The 19,790-nt window shown below is 38.3% G+C and overlaps 1 protein-coding gene across 1 annotated transcript in view; it reads right to left on the reverse strand.

The window, feature by feature from the left end:
- Window positions 1–10,878: 10,878 nt before the first annotated feature.
- The window catches only part of LOC310640321 (uncharacterized protein), a gene marked incomplete at both ends in the record, with an annotated part of 40,692 nt that continues 31,780 nt past the window's right edge, over window positions 10,879–19,790 (reverse strand). The window contains 4 exons of the mRNA XM_083362536.1: window positions 10,879–11,102; window positions 12,956–13,081; window positions 15,975–16,120; window positions 16,218–16,441. Of these exons, the coding sequence (XP_083218662.1) occupies window positions 10,879–11,102; window positions 12,956–13,081; window positions 15,975–16,120; window positions 16,218–16,441 (720 nt within the window). The remainder of the gene's footprint in view (window positions 11,103–12,955; window positions 13,082–15,974; window positions 16,121–16,217; window positions 16,442–19,790) is intronic.

The following is a 19,790-nucleotide window of genomic DNA, read 5'->3' on the forward strand; positions in this document are numbered from 1 at the left end:
CGGACACGACTTCGCAAGTAACTAACAACATGCCACAAAGAAGAGGGAGTCAAGCTATTCTGCAAAGCACCTGAAGGCAGGACAAGAAGCAACGGATGGAAACTAGTCAAGGAGAGAAGCAACCTGGAACTAAGGAGAAACTTCCTGACAGTTAGAACAATTAATCAGTGGAACAACCTGCCTCCAGAAGTTGTGAATGCTCCAACACTGGAAGTTTTTAAAAAGAGACTGGACAGCCATTTGTCTGAAATGGTATAGGGTTTCCTGCCTGAGCAGGGGGTTGGACTAGATGACCTCCAAGGTCCCTAACAACTTCTTCAACTTCTTCTTCTTCTTCTTCTTCTTCTTCTTCTTCTTCTTCTTCTTCTTCTTCTTCTTCTTCTTCTTCTTCTTCTTCTTCTTCTTCTTCTTCTTCTTCTTCTTCTTCTTCTTCTTCTTCTTCTTCTTCTTCTTCTTCTTCTTCTTCTTCTTCTTCTTCTTCTTCTTCTTCTTCTTCTTCTTCTTCTTCTTCTATCTCAAATTAACCCCCCTGGGTTGGATTCCTGTCACAGTTAGGTAAGGGTTAAGCAATGGGGTCTGCTAAACTATGAGTTGTGACTGCTGCACCTCAGCTAGTATAGTGAAGGGAAAAAAACTACCCCAGACTCTGGACAATGGAGACCCAACACAATCTGCTTGAGCAAAGTTTATTGAGTTGTGCAGCTATGTACAGGTAGTCCTCAACTTACAACAGTTCATTTAATGACAGTTTGAAGTTACAATGTCACTGAAAAAAAGTGACCTATGACCATTTTTCACCTTTTGCAACCACTGCATGCATCAAAATTCAAACGCTTGGCCACTGACTCATATTTATGACTGCTGCAGTGTCCCAGGTTGCCTTGGGATCCCCTTTTGCGTACTTCTGGCAAGCAAAGTCAATGGGGAAGCCAGCTTCATATAACGTAACTTCAGTGATTCACTTAACAACTCTGGCAAGAAAGGTTGTAAAATGGGGCAAAACTCACTGAGCTGTTTCACTTGACAACAAAAAGGCAGAATGACTCCTTAGTGGCAGCCCATCCAAAGCCATGACCAAAACAACCCAGTATTTTTAGCTTTTGATTTGTGGGCTCAGGAAGCCTTGAGCACCAATGGAGCCTGCAAGGGATAAAGTTCTTCAGAACATAAACCCTGAGTTTGCAGTTTCAATCTCTTAGTAAGCTATTTGTGTGTCATATGGTTGAAGAGCGAGTATGGTTTAGTGCAGGGGTCTTCAAATTTGGCCTTTTATGACTTGTGGACTTCAACTCCCAGAATTCCTCAGCCAGCGTGCCTGGCTGAGGAATTCTGGGAGTCGAAGCCCTCAAATCATAAAAGGGCCAAGTTTGAAGACCCCTGGTTTAAGGCACCAGGCTAGAACCTGGGAGACTCAATCCTGCTTTAGGGATGAAGCCCGCTGGGTAACCTTGAGCCAGACATTTTCTCTCAGCTCTAGAAAGGAGACAATGGCAAAACCATTTCTGAAATCTTGCCAAAGAACCCTGCAGAGACTTGCCCAGGAAGTTATTAGGAGTTAATACTGATCCCAAGGCACACCCTGCCCCTGAAAAGGCACTGATACATCTCTGCAGCCATTTACTAGGCCAAACTTTTTTATTAATAAAATTATTAATTATTTTCTCCTTCAATAGCCATCAATGAAAAATTATGGGATGGGCGGTCAGCAAATCTAGGTCCTCTTGATTGCCTAATCCTGCACTAAGTTGAACTATGTGGTTTGTGTCTCATGATCACAAAGTCCCAGAGGACTGGCCCCTTGTTCTCTTGGTAGAAAAAACAGGGAAATGCCATTTCCTTCTGTGAGTGAGATGTGCTGGGCCAGCAAATTAATGCAGATTGTTATTTTCCTATGCGGGGTGGCTGTAGAATAAATTTACAAAGGAGTGTAGAGTTTGATGCAAGAAAAATACTGGGGGAGGGGAAGTGAAGACTGATACAATTTGTGGACTAGAGCAGTTTCAGGAAAATATATGAATATTTCAGGAAAATATTTCCTGATTTTTTTCAGATCTTGCTGATCTCCTTTTTATAATAGCAATGAGCTTTTCTCATCTACTGCAATGTTTTAAAATCCAGTCTCTTGTATGCAGACCAGAATGTAGAAGAAGCCAGGAAAACATTTAATTTATTAGGTTTATATCCTGCCTTTTCTCCAAAGGTTCTTGATCTGCATTTTGACAGATGAAATCTCTTCTGGCTAAATTTGGATTAAGGAAGGATCAGTCTGATTTTCTTCATGCAGATCAAGACCAATATTTACAATCTGAGACTTTTTGGAAGCTCTTGACTAGATACTAAGCAGGGTTTTAGGTGGCAGAGGTGAGCAAGTGATATCTTATTTATGATGACATCATCACAAAAATGAAACAAATTTTGCAAAGCCATTTGCACTATTCATGTGATGATGTCATGACACATTTGACAATACTGTGGCTTGTAACATGCCCGATACCAGGTTTATCTTTTGAAAAAGAAAAAGCAGAAGAAATATTCCAGTTCCTCAATGGCAGATTGTTTAGATCTCTAGAATGGTTAGAAGTGCTGAACTTTGATACTGTGAGACCATTTTAAAAATAAATATGGATGCCAGGAACAAGTATTGGCACAGTATAGAATTAAAATAATGTAATAATTGTATTAAGAAACCTGTTAAAAAAGATTGATAATATAACAATGCTGCAAGCTCATTGCTGCTCACTAGGTTTCTGTCAGGGCCAAATAACCAGCATTCACAGATCAAAACATCAAAGAATTTATTAGTGCTACCTATACACAAGATGTAGGGACGCGGTGGCTAAGTGGGTTAGGATGCTGAGCTTGTTGATCAGAAGGTTGGCAGTTTGGCGGGTCGAATCCCGAGTGCCACGTAACAGTGAGCGCCTGTTACTTGTCCCAGCTTCTGACAACCTAGCAGTTCAAAAGCACGTAAAAATGCAAGTAGAAAAATAGGGACCACTATGGTGGGAAGGTAACAGCGTTCCGTGCGCCTTTGGCATCTAGTCATGCCGGCCACATAACCATGGAGACGTCCTCGGACAAGTGCTGGCTCTTCGGCTTTGAAACGGAGATGAGCACTGGCCCCTAGTTGGAAACGACTAGCACGCATGTGCAGGGGAACCTTTACCTTTACCTATACACAAGAATCAGGTCAAATAACAGTCAAAGCTAAATTGGCATTACATAAGGGTCAAAGGAATTCATAGAGGACTGGATTTAAGTCTCTTGTGGGAATGCAATGACTACAAACTGATGATACATTTAACCCCACTTTCCAGCTCAGCCTGCTCATCTCCTACAGTGCCTCTACATCAGGGGTGTCAAAATGCCGGCCCGTGGGCTGGATGCGTCATGTGGAAGCTGAGCCCACCCCAGCTCCGGCAAGAGGAAAAAAGTCACGATACGTCATAACACGTCATGTGATGCAGTGAATTTGATACCCCTGCTCTAAATGATCTATTCTAGGGTAGTGTTTTTCAACCTTAGTAACTTTAAGATGTATGGACTTCCAAGTCCCTGAATTCCCCATTCAGCAAAGTTAAGAAACATAGGACTAGGATCAGACTTAGTGTAAGGCTCGTATTCTAGAACATGGGATGTTTTTCCTAACAAATCATGCATTGTAAAAATTGTGCTTTTTTCGTATTCCTTGTATGCTAAAAAAGAAAGGATGGGCCTTTTTTTGTATAACTTTGTTGGTTAACACTACTTCTTAAATTTGGAGGGGAAGAGTATTTACGTATGTACTTAGTTTCATATTTACACTCCACGCCAGACAATTTTAGAAAAATGTAACTATACTGGGTTCAACTAATGGGATTAAGCAGCTCAATTTTGCAACTTTGCAAACTTTATAGATTTGTCTTAAAAACACATGCAATAAAAAAAATCATTAAAGTCTGGGTTGATGAAAATGTCATCTCCGCTGCCATCTAGTGCTGTAGTTTTTCATTATTTTTCTTCAGATGATTCCACCATGAAATATTCCTTCCCCTTCTTCCATTCAATGAAATAGCTAGACAATTTTGGCTTACAAAATAATTATCAAGTCTTTTCTAAACAAGGACTTTTTAAAATCATTTGCTGTGTGCTTCTCTTATATGAGAGAACACGCTTTGCTAGCCCAAATTATTCAGATTTCTGTTGCAGAATTGCAGCGATGAGCAATTTTGATGAGTTCCATCCTTCTGAGAGGCAATAAAATCCATTTAGAAAGGTCTGGTTTCTTATTAACTAAGCAAGCCCAATTTGTGTTTTTGCTATTGATATCACCAGAAAAAAGCATTATCAAGTTTTCTGTAATCTATTGGGCCTGTTTACTTGAACTGTTTTCATGTGTCTTTGAATGCGGCTTGAGATTGCTTAATGAGGGAGTCTGTGTAACGGTTGCTGGCTTTCCAGACATGCATTCTCCAGGATGATCATTGGTTGGCTCTAGGGCGGCAATAGGGTCTTTTAAACCTATTGACTGCTGCCTAGTGGCCAGCAGTATAAGTAGCTGCATAGAAGCCTTGGTTACTAGTTCAGTTCCTGTTATTCAGTAAAGCATGTTCCTGCCTGAACTCTCTCGCCTCATCTCCTGCTTGCAAAGAACCCAGTACACAACATTTTCCATTTTGTGATATTTGCTCCTCTCTTTTTTTCCTTCCCTCTCTCTGCCATGCCACCACAACACTTCCTGATAATTCCAACAAATTGACTGACACCTCAGTGGTTAAGATCCTGGTCTCGTCAACCAGAAGATTGGTGGTTCAAGATACAAGTACCATGCAATGGGATGAGCTCCCATTACTTGCCCCACTCCTACCAATCTAGCAGTTGGAAAGCATGCAAATGCCAGTAGATAAATAGAAACCACTTTGGTGAGAAGGTAATAGGTGTGCCCTGGCATTTGGTCATGCTGGCCACATGACCATGGAAGTGTCTTCAGACAAGCTGGCTTCCTTGGCTAGAAAACAGAGCTGAGCGCTGCCCCCTAAGAGCTGGACACAACTGGACAGCTTTACTTTTATGATACCCCGAAGAATAAACAAATCACATGGGATGGATTTCCATCATACTCTAAGGCAGGGGTCTCCAACCTTGGCAACTTTAAGACTTGTGGACTTCAAGTCCCAGAATTCCTCAGCCGGCTGAGGAATTCTGGGACTTGAAGTACACAAGTCTTAAAGTTGCCAAGGTTGGAGACCCCTGCTCTAAGGAGTCTAAGCTAAAATGTACAGTTCTCAACTTACAACCCCAATTGGAACTAGAATTTTGGTCATTAATGATGCAGTCGTTATAAGTGAGTCATCACATGACTGGACCAATTTTATAACCATTCTTATTGCAGTCGCTAAATGAGTTGTGTGATCATTAAGTGTGGACAAATATAGTTTCCCCAAATGGTGAGCATTACCTTAGGAAGTTGTTATTAGAAAAAGTTTGGGAATTAAAAGTCTAGAAGGTATTGAGAGTAAGACTGGAGGATCCAGGTTCATCCTCAAGCATGGAAATGTACATAAAGAACTGTCTCACCCTGATTGTATCTCTTGTCCTGTTATATCTGTCAGGAGATGCATGCTCTGAGTCCCGTCAATCAAAAAGTGTCATCTGGCTGAACCCAGGAAGAGACCTTTTTTGTCATGCTATCTACTCTATGAAACATAAGTTTCCTGGAGATCAGATTTTCTCTGAACCTTCCATAAGGCCTTGAAGATCTGGGTTGTTGGGGGCCTTTAAGATGTGGGAGAGCCTATTATATGGTTATATTATTTAATGTGTGTTGTTTCCCCCCCAAGTTGCCATATATTGTTATTTATACTTTTGTTATTTTGCTTTTATTATGTTTTAAAGTATTCTTAGCCACCCCAAAGTCATGTAATTTAAGAAGGTTGTACGTTCAACAAACAAACTCAGAGCTGATACAATGAGAGCTTATGCACTGGAGACAAATTTCTTGTGTGTCCAATTACACTTGGCCAATAAAGAATTCTATTCTGTTCTGCTCTATTCTCTCATTGGATGGTATTGTGTTGTTCACACACAGCACAACCTATTTTATAGGACTGTTTTTGTATGAATCAAAAGGCAAAACATCTGGAGAAAAGGATGGATGGAATTGGTTGTAATGAATACATTATATTAGTACTGGTGTGCAGGTATGTTTTCTAAAATTCACTGACTACAAAAGTAAATATTAAAAGTCCTTTTAAGATAATTTAAGATAATTGATTTGGATTGTGGAACATAATAAATGCAAATTATCTAAATAAATTCTGTAGGATGAGGGTGAGTAATCTTCAGCTTCAAAACTATACATGGCTCCAAAATTTCTTTTTTTACTTACTGATGCCTCCTCTGAACAGCTGAAAACTCAGAATCTCTGCTTATCTATTTTTGAACCGCTTTGTCCACTAGATGGCAGGAAGAGATTTGAGAAGGATTTTCTAGGGCTCCTGGGAATACTTAAAAAAACAACAACCCACCTGTTTCCATGAGATCATGGGTTTGTCTTTAATTTTAGATTTAATAAGAAGATACTTAAAAATGTAAGTGTATATTGCATAAATCGAGGGCAACTTTGCCCCATGAAAAGAATTGAGAATTCTATCAGCGGGATCTAGGAATTAGTGAAGTTATTGGAATCTCCTATTTATTTATTTATTTATTTATTTATTTATTTATTTATTTATTTATATATTGATTGATTGATTGATTGATTGGTTGATTGATTGATTGAAAAAGAAGAAGGTAGAGTAGTGTTTCAGAGTTAATCTCCAAAATGTGCTTCAAAACATGAGCATAGCACCTTAAAATCTCTGCAGATTTTTCTGGGTTGCATGGCAAACATGAAGGGTAATCTAGGAGAAGATGTAGCTATTTTAATGTTGTGTTAGAAGGAAAATTAGATCTGTTCTAAACCAGATTTAAAGGAAACACAGGACAAGCAGAGGAGAAAGTTATTTCTAAAGGCACAGTGCAAAACAAGTACAGGACCAGCTGCTTGGAGATAGTCAGATATGAATTTCCAGGAGCATTTTCTTTTATAGACAAAAGTCCCTCTCTTATTCCTTAAAAAGGTAAAAACCAAACTTGCCCACTTGGAATTCTTGAACAATGCAATTAGCTGGCTGGACAAAAGGGGGCGCTCTGAGGTCAGACTCTGCTGGGCTTGTGTTTTTTTGCATTTTGAATCAAGGTGATGGCCTTGCAAACAAATAACCTTTTGTTTATGAAATGGGAAAATCTCAGAGGGAAGTCTCTGATGTTCCAAAGAGTTTTTCTTTATTTGAGTAGAATAATCTTGCTAATTTCAGCCTTGGTTTTAAATCTGTTTAAGTGTAATTTCTATTTTTTTTTTGCTCCAAATTTGGCTGCAAGTTTGGATGAGAAAGAGCAGACTGAACAGATGAAGACTGGATGGTGGAGAGGTGAGACTGGATTTCCTTTTTACAGTTGCAAAATGTTGCAGATGGATGTATTGCATTCATGTTGTGGTAAAATTCCTATTTCTGGAGTTAGAATCTGAAATGCTGCACTTTAAAAGGGGTCAAACAGGAAAGAAATGAAACGGAAAAAAAATATCGGACGGGGGTCTAAAATCTAATGATAATAAAAGAACAATAAGAACAGAGCAAAAAAAGATACATTCCATTTTAGTCCTTTTCCAATGCTACCAATTTATGTTAAAATTGTCAAAGTTGGGTTCAATAATTAACTTGCTTGGATATTTGATGTTTTCTCATCAGAGGCTTAATACTAATTAGGCAGGTGGAAAGTGGTCTCTTCTGCATAATGCATTCCTTCCAGATTGTGGAATTCAACACTTTGGGGGCTCTTTTGACTTTAGAAGAGCATCCAAGAGACTACTTTTTATCAGCCGTTTGAAAAACAAGGGCTTTGTTTATGTTTTGATTTACTTTCTCTCTTTCTGTCTCCCCCTCCCTCCCTCCCTCCTTCCCACATTTTGGACAGAGAAGACTGCTGGTTTGAAAGAGGGGTCAAAGAGGCCATCTATGTCAAAACTGAGCAGCCCAACATCATTTATCTTCAGTCCACAACACAGTCATTTCAGCAGTTCCAAGAAGGCTCCACACCCATTTGCACTACTCAGGTGACCCTGGAGACACAGATAAACCTCCAGGTGGCCTCAACAACCCTCTAAAAGAATGCAAATGACCAGCTGTCTGCAAGGAGTATAAATCTTTCCATTCCCCCCCACCATCCAGTCAGAGCTGAAGCAGCTCCTTGGGCAAGAATTAAAATGTCTTCAAAGAGAAAAAAGAAAGTCCAGTTGCCTCATGAAAAAGCACTTTTGGAACAGGAGACTGTGAATTTTAGTCCCACCTTAGGCGTGAAAGCTGGCTGGTGACTTTGGACCAGTCACTCTCTCTCAGCTCAACGCACCTCACAAGGTTGTTGCTGTGGGGAAAATAGGAGGAGAAAGCATTGTGTGTATTCACTGCCTTGAGTTATTTATTAAAGTAATAAAGCTGGAAAATAAGTAAGCAACCAAATGTCCTTGTGTCTCAATTAATTTTTATTAAGGCCACAGACTAGCATTACATGTCTTTGACATGTGTTGTCAAGATATCCACTGTTCACAGCATGCAAAGGTCCAGCAAAAGAGGTTCAGAATTGAATTTTATAGAGGCTCAGAAATGGAATAAGAATTGATTTCAGTTTGTTAAAGTTGGAGAAAGAAAATCCGCCCCCAATCCTGCCTTGGCAAAAAAGTTTACTGTTTCCACTGTTCCTTCTATGCATTCTTTTGTTGTTGTTACTATTGTTCTTTCAATTTAATATTTACTTATTAAAGTCTATGTTCATTATAGGTTTCAGGATATCAGGATATAAAACAATAAAAGTACAGAAACTGAATAATCATCTCATTATCTGGAAACAGGGAAATTGGCAATCCTTTTGTAAACAAAAGTATTCCAGCAAGTCCCCAAAATAATTGCAAAGTTGGCACTGCTTTTATTCCTGTCAATCTAATACTAATCCTTTTCAATACTTGGTGCTAAATATTAGAAGAAATAAAGAGAGAAAAATTTACTAAGGGCATTGCTATTAAAGCCTGGTGACAGGTTGTCTCTCCATCACTTTTCTATGGCAAACTTAAAATAAAATAAAATAAATCTAAGGCCAGATCAGTTTTTTGACACCTGCAGCCATAGGCTTACAGTATATATAGGCCTATTCCCAAGGTTTGGGAATGACAAAAAACTGAAAATATTTAATTTAATTCACAGAACACTGGTACTTAAATACTATAACTCAGAGGGAACTTTCTCTTGCTTTGCAATCCTTCTGAATGTATTTATTTGTTTAAAAGTATATGCTTTTTAAACCCACATGGAAACACGATTAGAATAATTCATTCAGTATTATTATAGTTCATAATATTATTCACAATTCTTGCTTCAAAATTTCACAAATCCTTGTGAGTTTGTATAGGTAAAATTATGGAATTACAGAGTTGGAAGTATCCTCAAGGTCATCCAGTTCAACCCCTTGTTCAGTGCAGGATCAGTAGAGAATCTCAGGCAGATAGAGATTGTTGTTGTTGTTCAATCTCAGATCTTCAGTGAAGGATAACTAAGTGGGTTTTAATGCAAAATACAGCTGTTCTATTTTTTCCTTCCTGGATGAATGAAATAGGAACAAAAAGGAAGTAAGAACACACTCAAATGGATTACCTCAGAAATGGAACTTAACGGGGAATGAAGGTGTTACAGAAATTGGCTTCCCCCAACACAAGAACACTCTGAATAAATCCTACATAGACTGATGTTGCCCCAGTCATGTCACTCTTTTGCAGAAAGCTATCCAAGCTTTAGCTATATGACTGTGGGCAAGGATCAGAATCCTATAGCAGCCATGGCACAATTTTCTACACATTTTTTCCCTACAAGGAGAGCTTCACTTTCATAGTCAAGCAGGTATAGGAGCAGCTCCAAGTATTTTCCTCTGAAATATACAATTGAATCATTGCTGGTTTTGAAAAAAGTAGGTGTGTGAACAGGATATGCTGCTAAGCCAGTTGTCTATTTTTCTTGGCTGGTTGTTCAATCAGACCCTTGTCAAACTTTTTCAAATTAGGGTTTTATTGAAAAAATATATATGTTTTTCCTTATTTGTATTTCATCCCTTCTCCTTCTATCATTGATAAAATCTCAGTTTAACAGGCTGCCTAGCAGGGGGGAGAACTTGTTACAATAGACATTATGTTTTTTTTAAAGTAGACTATATCTCCATTTAACATATTCTTGCCTATTAAATAATAATTAGAATTGGAAGGCTCATCTAGTTCATTTATTTGTAATATGCAGGCAAATCAATTATAAGAGATAGCTAACCAGGCCTCTCTTAAAAAACTCTAGCAATGGAGAACCTATTTAGATATAAATCACACCTAGTGGACTATATAGTTTTAAAATGAAATAAAATCCAAAGCCACTGACCATGCTTTAGATCAATTTTCACATCTGGCCAATATCTTTTCAGGAAATCCAGAGTTCAGTCTGGTATTTCCAGGTACAATGATATTTCAATTGTATCAGGGTGGTTGATACTATTCTAGCACCACTAAATTATCCAATTTAGTACTATGATGGTTAAAATGATAATTCCTAATGATTTTCTTCCTGTCAAACAACATTTTCCATAAATTTTCCTGACATGATTAATTGCTGAATCGATGGAAATATCTCTAAAGAAAGATCTAAATCTAACCGTTATTCTGATTCTGAAATATACTACTGGTTTTGTAGATTGTGGATAAAAACCATTTCTGATTTTCAATTTTGTGGGGGTTTTTTGCCAGACACTGAATTTTTAAGCAGAAGAGTCACATTAGCTGTGTACCTCTGTAGCATATTTCAAAGTGGGGAAAATATTTTTCTCAGTGAAGTTACCATATAAACTCTGAATTCCTTGCCGATCATCATCTGAAAGACGAAAGGTGTTTGGATTCACATAGGAGTAGGTAGGGTACATCAGGGCTCCACGGACATTAGTGTGAGCTAATCCCAGGGAATGCCCAAATTCATGGGCAGCAACAAGGAAGAGATTTATTTCTAAAACACAGAAAATAAGTAGGTGAATTATAAGTATTAGCCATTCAGATATATGCATATACAGTCATATTCTGTATGTCAAGAAAGCTGCATGAAGTAGCAAAAGTTTTAAGGAATATGAAAGAATATTTTTTATTTTTTTTATTTTAATTCCATTTATATCCCGCCCTTCTCCAAAGACTCAGGGCGGCTTACAATCTTAGCAGTACCCTTCATTCTATGTATATGCCTGCTTATTAGGGCTTTCACACACACCCCCAAGAGGCATTATTACAAAGTCAGCTTATTGCCCCCAACAATCTGGGTCCTCATTTTACCTACCTCGGAAGGATGGAAGGCTGAGTCAACCTTGAGCCTGGTGGGATGCGAACCTGCACTAATTGCAGGCAGCTGGTGTTACTTAAGGAGGCATTAGCCCACTGCTCCACCAAGGCTCAGATAATACAGGTAATCATTGACTTATGTCAGTTTAATGATTTAACAGCTAACTAGCTTATGTACTGTAAGATGTAATGATGGGAATGACTCAGCAGGGTTTGTGTTTTTTTTAAGAGCCAGCAGGGTCTGTGTCTCTTTAAGAGCCTCTGTATAAAAGGGAAGGCTTTGCTGATGTGTTCTCTCTTTTCGGCTTCCTGCTGTAACTCTGGTTTGTTGGATCCTGCTGTATTAGCATGTGATGTTATAGATAATGTAGGATAAACCACCATTTACTATAGACCACTGTTTACAGTGTTTACTCCTGGGTTATCTTTTGCAATAAGACTGTGCACGCTCTGACAACTTACAACCACAACTGAGCCAAAAATTGCTAAGGGAGACATTTGTTAATAAATTTTGTCCCATTTTATGACTTTTCTTGCCACGGTTCTTAAGTAAACCATTGCAGTTGTTAAGTTAGTAATGTGGTTGTTAAATGAATCTGGTTTCCCCATTGCAAAAGGGGGTCACATGACCCTGGGACACTGCAACTGTTACAAATATGAACCAGTTGCCAAGTGTCTGAATTTTGATCATGTGAGCATGGGGATGCTACAATGGTTGTAAGTGTGAAAATTGGTCATAGGTCACTTTTTTAGTGCCATTGTAAGTTATAAAATTACCTGTAAATAAAAGTACATTTATGGTCATAGCCAAATGTCCATGTAGTACATATACAACAAAATGTATTAAAATTATAAAGCTAGTGGCCTTCCATTGTGAAAATGATCAACCACATTCCATTTAAACCTTGAGTTTCCTTACATGAAGAGAATAGACTTTATCTTTTTAAGCAACGGGTTGCTTTAACATTTGACATCACTGAACCCCATGAATTGATCATTTATAAAAACAATACAATACAGGCTGTCATTGTTGAATGACCACTCCTTCGGTGACCATTTGAAGTTATGGTGCTGAATGCAGGAGTCTTACGGTGCTTCCTCCGAATTGCAGTCATTGTAGTATCCTTACAGTTGCAATTCAGGCACTTTGCGACTGGCTTGCAATTAGAACATTGCCGCATCTTGCAGATACCTAAGTACCACTTGTGATCCTCACTACTGGCTTTTGACAAGCAAAGACAATGGGGAAGCCAGCAGGAATTTATAAATGGTGATCACATGACTGCAAGATGCTGCAGTGTTATAACAGAACTCTGCAGGACTTGCTTAATGACAGCAACTTGTAAATTGGCCTGCTAACAACCATGTCACGTAGCAAAAGAGTTTTCAGTTCCAATTAAGTGAAGACTACTCTAATTTGGGATATATTATTTTTTTTAATTCCCGTGCAACACTTGATGTGGCCAGTGAACGTGAGGCAGGTATATAGATGATATAGCAGAAATCTGGTGCAATATTTTTATAGCAAACCTTTGTTAGTTTCTGACCAGATCTCATCCTCATCAAAGTGAGCATCACCACCTATGACTCTTCCAGGAGCAAAAGCATGTGCCAGGACTCCACCTCTTCCATCAAAAGGAATTCTGTCACCATGCTCTAAACAGAAAAGAATAAAGTGGAAATCATTCACTGAAATTAATTGCTGTCATCAGCAGTACCAAGGATTCATATTTTTTAAAAAAAGAAAGCTGTGCAAATTTCCAGTGAGAAATGCTTATTAACTCTCCTTCACTATTACCTTTGCTTTTGTTCTTTACTTTTTTAAAAAATTTTTTTGTTATTAATTAAAAAGCAATTATATATATATATATAACTTTCCCCCTAGAACTGAGATGCTGTTGCCAGAAAGACAAAAACAAACAAAGAAATCAGAGAATGGTCGTTCCCACCTTCTTTTAACTCTGACCCAAAAAATTCGCCATTGGCCTAAAATAGGAGTGTCCAACCTTGGCAACCTTAAGACTTGTGGACATCAACTCACAGAATTCCCCAGACAGAAGATTGGCTATCCCTAGTCTAAAATAATGACATCTGAAGGAATGTGGTCATCAGAAAAAAAAAAAGGTTGCTTGCCCTAATCAAGAAGAGTTGCTGGAACAACTGCAAGATCTATCACTTGGGGCTGTTTCATGGGATGTTTTATCAGGCTGAGAGGTCACCAGTCTTTCTGGCATGGATTCACCTATCAAGGCTGATTAATGGGCCCTCCTGCAGCATGAGAATGCTAAAAGGCTGCTTCTTTGCCTGGAAACTTTGCCTGGAGAACTAAGAATTCTCTTATTTAATTGCTGGGTTTTATTTGGTTTTAAAACTTCTGTTAGGTATCAAAGGATGTGCCAGTTGAAGCATTCCCCCCCCCCCAAATTATCTATACAATTTTTTATGGAAACCTAGGAAATACACAGCTTGATTCACTTTATGCACATACCACGAAGAGTAGCCACAATTACATTTTTCTGGCTATTGATCTGAAATTTGCTCACTTCCTAATGCAGCTTGTCCTCATATGTAATATGCAGCTTTAAAGTTTAATAGTAACGTAAGCATGAACATACATATGTTGTTTATAGCATGTTTTAGGTGTGTGTCATGTATGTGTTTCACTTTGAGGGCAACTAAATTTCATTTCTGATGTGTGCCCATAGTAAAAAAAATGACTTGTATAATTCACAATCCATACCTTTGCATTTGCCTAATGTCAACATACAACACTCACAAAACACAAACCATGAATTTTAATTTCCATAATGAAGGTGTGTGTTTTTTTTAAAAAATGCAAGTACACTTATTGAGCAAGTAGCCCAGATACTTCTGAATAATTCTCATGAGTACACCATTTACATACAAACATTTCTATCTGTATGGCTCAGGTGATTTAAGGATTGCAGTTTTAACCAGCATCTGCTTCTAAATATGCTTCCACTTTTCCCTCACCCTCATCTACTTTATACTTATTCTATCATCTTGTCTTGACCAATAATGGAACTAACCCATTAAAAATTGAAAAAATAAAATAAAACAAAATCAAGCCAAGTGCATCTTATAAAAGGCACTAGCTGATCTTCGGACTATCAGTAAGAAATGTTCTTGAAATGTTCAAAGCAATGCTACTCATAATGGTCCCGTTTTATCTTGCATTTGGAGCAAAACATAAGAATTTTGAAATATTTACAAATCTTTGGCTTTCCAACTTTTATACATGTTTAATTGGTGTATGCAGGACCCAGTTTTAATTAAATAAAATAATGGACTACACTTTGAGGTTATTTGAACAGTTAGGCTTAACCAAAGTCAATTAATTTTATTTATTTTATATATCATATTTAGAAATTGCCCATCTCATAGAGCGACTCTGGGCGGTATACAATTTAATCCCTTTTATAAGAGAAAGATTTTTTCCCCTACTTTTATTTATTTATTTTAAAACATGTATTGCCCTTCAAAATACAATTTGTTCATGAGAAGCTGAAGAAATGAATTAAACTTCTCATGAAATGTGTGGTTACAAAGATCTGATTAATAAATCAGTGCATAAATAAATAGTGGTTACAATCTAGTTCAATTCATTCTACCTTCCCTAAGTAATTATCTTCGTCTTTAAAACTATTTCCAGTTTTTAAAATGTCTCTTCTAATGATTTCACCCCTTTCATGGATAAACCAACCCAATGGATCTGATTGTGTAGAAGTTGTCGACAAGTTTCATCACTGGTTGTGCTGGTAACAACTAAGTCATGTCAGATAGCCCTTATATCAGCATGATAGAGATCTCTTGTTCCAATGATCTAGTTATGGAGAAAAAGCAGAATCAAAGTGCTGTCAGCTTTCCACAGGAATAATAAGGGAAAGTTTGGGAATATGTTTCATAGCAAGTGGAATAACAACCAGATGATATTTTTTTGTCCCAAAGATGCTTTTTCATGTGGCAACTGGGCTTTCTTGTTTTTCTTTGAAGACATTTCGCTTCTCAGCCAAGAAGTTTCTTTAGCTCTCTTCTTTAGAAGCTGAAGAAGGTTCTTGGAGGAGAAGCAAAACATCTTGAAAGAAAAACAAGAAAGTCCAGTTGCTGCGTGAAAAAGCATCTTTGCGACAACTATAACCTGGATGACTGAGAATCTCCATAGATGGATGATATTTTCTATATGGTAGTGGTAAAAACGGAATTTAGAGCTGACCTTGGGGATAGGAAAGGAATGAGCAAACTGTGAAAGGGAAGGAAAGACAGACACAATGGTGAGAAAGAAACTCTAAAAAAACCCCTTTTGATGTTCTTTAGTATAAGATAGGACAGAGAGAAACTTCAACAGCATTCAAGATTCTATTATTCTACCTTCCTATAATAAATAACATTCAACAACAACAAACTTGGGATCTGTTTCTTGAACTACCCTACTGCAAAGGGGTGTCAACACCCATGCATTGGCAGATGTGAGATATAAACTATAAATAAAAATTAATATATAAAAATAAACAAGCTTAGCTAAGCTCACCTTTATATCCAAAAAGAATTTCAATATCAGCAGGTCCATTGGTTTTTCTAAACTGCAGGGGAGTCACATCACTCCACACTTTCAGAGCATTTTCTATGGCTCTCTCCACCTTGTATTTTGGCATATCAGGGGTGTAGTTGTTAATCCTTTGAGCAATGGAGGAAAACACAGTACATATAATTAGGAAGCAGACTATTCCTTTTTCCTTCTATCTCTTAGAAATCAAATAGAAATATAACTTACCTGTATGTCAATATATTTTTATTCCATTTTGGTCTTCCTGGAAATGTCTGATATTCCAAGACATCTGGAACTCCACACCTGGGCTGTTCCATTACTTTAACGGTTTCAGTATCTATCTTCCCAGTTATAGTTAAATGGAAGAACTTTTGCATTATTTTGATCCGTTCTTCTACGGTTTGTTTTATTGCTTTATTAATTGGTGGGAAAAAATGATCAAGGTAAGCCTGCATAACCAAGGAGGGGAGGAATTAGAACATTTATTGTATTACTAAACATCTCAAATAATTATATAAATACATTTGTGTATTGGTGATTATACTCTTTGTATAAGATAAGATAATCTTTATTGTCATTTTTTACTGTGGGCACAATGGCACACATGAAAAATGAAATTTAGTTGCCTGCTCACAAAGTGAAATACATACATGACACACACCTAAACATACTATACCCAAGCACTACGAGTTCATTGGCAATGTCCATTTTGTTGAACGAGTTCATGGTGACCTAACCCTAACCCTAAGTGGAATTTTCCTTCAATGGGATTTTCTCATGTATTTCACCAGGAAACATAGATAGGGTAGGCTACAAAGTGCCTTCCTAACCATACCCAAACACTCCAAATTTGTTCACAATGTCCATTTTTCTCTATGGGTTCATGGTGACCGAGCCCTAAACCTCAGTAGAATTTTTGGCAATGTCCATTTTGCTCTATGAAAGTGATGGTGGACCTTTTAGAGACCGATTGCCCAAAAACTGGTCCTGCCCTTCTCCGCCTCACGTCTCGCCCCTCACCCAGTTCAGAGGGCCACCCACCAATTCCACAGCCACCCACAGATCACACAGGTGGCCTAGCAGTGCCATGGCATACACGCCTTTTGTCCACGCCCCGCAGCATCAACTGCATGTGACAGGGCACGAGGGCGGAGTCTTGTCCCCACTTCTGGCTACCATGTCCTTGGCTGCACTGCTCCACGTGGGCGATGCTCTTAGGCAACTCTCCTGTGGGGGGCTGCTGGTGAGGAAGCAGCTGTGGGGAGGGGCGGGGCTGTTGCGACGGCGCAAATGCCCACAGAGAGGACTTTGCATGGCCCCTCTGATATGTGTGCCATAGGCTCGCCACCACTCTCCTATAGTAGTTTACAAACCAGCTCCAGAAACATAGGACTACAAGTGCTGGGGGGAAGAGAAAAGCCCATCCACAAGTTTATAAAGAAGACAAAAGGGTTGTCACATACAAATCAACTCAGTCTGGCTACAATCTCAAGGAAAGTTTTAAAGAAAAAAAAAGCTGAGAAAAGATAGTCCTAACATTGGAACAGGAATATAGAAAGTCAATATCAAAACAGAAATGTATGGATTAAAAAATAGAAATAGAATAGCTGTAGACTTAGAGTATTAGGAAGAAGCTTCTTGGATGAGAAGCGAAATGTCTTGAAAGAAAAACAAGGAAGTCCAGTTGCCTCTTGAATAAACATCTTTGGGATAGAATAAGAAAAACAAATAGTCTTTGTATCTGTATTGTTGTCAAGAAAATAAGTAGGCAAGATGTGAAAGAAGAGTTTTTTTAACTCATTGCACAGCCTGCTCATGCCTGCATACAGATACAGCTTAGGATAGAATTTACTGCTTTCTTTTTCTTGCGTAAGTTCTTGCATATATTGACTGCTCCTGTAAAAGGAATCGTGCATCTTTGCACTCTTAATAAACTTCATTTATCCCATGATATATTCTCAAAATAGAACCCTTTCTCAGTGGCAGAGCAATTCTATGGCACCAGAGATCGCGACCTGCATGGTTACATACCTTTATGAATTTCAGGTCCTTGGTGTTGGATAGTGAAGATTGGGGATTGAGTAGTGGAAAGGCAATGCTGCATGGCCACAGCATCAAAGCACTCAAGAGCATCAAGTGGTTCATGCTAGTGCTTCCAAGCTAGCTTTAAAGTAGCAAGTCTTTAGCCCTCAATGTCTTGTAGCCCAAGAACACCGGCTTTTATAAGTCTGAGTGAACAAATGACATGTTGCAAGATTCCAGGTGACTCATTTTAAGGCATTTGTCTGCTTTTTTCTGCTTGTTTCTGAAATATTTTTGTTCAAGTGTCAGAATTTCAAAATATTATCAGGAAGCACAGCTTGATAACTTTCTTCTTCTTCCTTGTTGACCTTTCCACTGATGTATATGTGCAGGAGGTACTTTATTTCTCTCCCTCTTTTCATTTTTTTTTCTTTAATCCCCTAAACCACAGGCTAAAGGGAAGTTGACTTTTCAAAATTCAGTCCAACGTAATTGGGAATGACCTAATATTGATTGACTTGTCCAATCTTTTTTTTTTTTGCTTGCCACCAAGACTCAGCCTTTTGATATGTTTATTTTATATATTTTTGGAATTATTCTCTTTTTTCCACTTTTTTGGTTTTGTGGGTGTTATCTCATTTTAGGATGGGGTTGTTAGCTGCCCACAGCTTTTGGGATTAAACAGCATGCCAATGAAGTGAACAATCAAACCAAGTATTATTTTCTATGAAGACTTGCAGAGAGCTTGTATGCAGAGGAATGAAAAGTGGAAGAGCCCTTCACAGGTTATGCTTCTGATTTAAGGGTGCGAAGAGTTATAGTTTGCAAAAGTAGCCATGGTGGATGACCTATAACACTGTTGAAAATTGTCAGAATTTTCCGAGTTTTCTGTCGAACAGAATTGACTGTTGAAAAGTGTCAGAGGTCTCTGTCCTTAGCTGTATTTACATTTCCACTTTTAAAAACTATATGACTTCAGTTGCTGTCTCTGGTAGCATATGAAACTTTATGTACCGGGAGGATCTTTAGCCGTTCCATCATTTGTATGAATACTGCAAAGACCTCAACTGAAGAAAGAATGGGACCAAGCCAACGGTCCTGCAGCTTCCTGTGCCATACTGCCAAACATTCAGCTGTTCTCTCATCTACCGGTTGTGGGACTTTGCAAAACAGGCTCCCAGGTTACACAGAGAGATGTGTAGCCATTTCTGGAATGTTACCCTATTATGCATTCTTTTTAGACCTCCCAGAATGAACAATCTTCAGACCTCAAACTACCAAAATTTTATCCCATTCACAACTCACTCGCATCCAGTTATAGATTCATATAATTCATTGGAGATGCTAACTTCCCATCTTCTTTTTCTTCTGTCTTATCTTTTTGGGAAAAAGAGTGGAACCCTTTCCCCGTTACAGGCAGTCCTCAACTTACGACCACAATTGAGCCCAAAATTTCTGTTGCTAATGAGATGGTTGTTAAGTGAGTTTTGCCTCATTTTACAACCTTTCTTGCCACAGTTGTTAAGAGAGCCACTACACTTGTTAAGTTAGTAACACAGTTGTTAAATGAATCTGGCTTCCCCATTGCTTGTCAGAAGGTTGCAAAAGGGGATCACACGACCCTCGGACACTGCGACTGTTATAAGTATAAACCAGTTGCCAAGTGTCCAAATTTTGATCACATACCATGGTGATGCTGCAAAGGTCATAAGTATGAAAAGTGTTCGTAAGTCACTTTTTTCAGTGCCGTTGTAACTTTGAATGGTCACTAAATGA

The sequence above is a fragment of the Vipera ursinii genome (genome assembly GCF_947247035.1).
Source record: "Vipera ursinii genome assembly, chromosome: 4".
Classification (NCBI taxonomy): Eukaryota; Metazoa; Chordata; class Lepidosauria; order Squamata; family Viperidae; genus Vipera; species Vipera ursinii.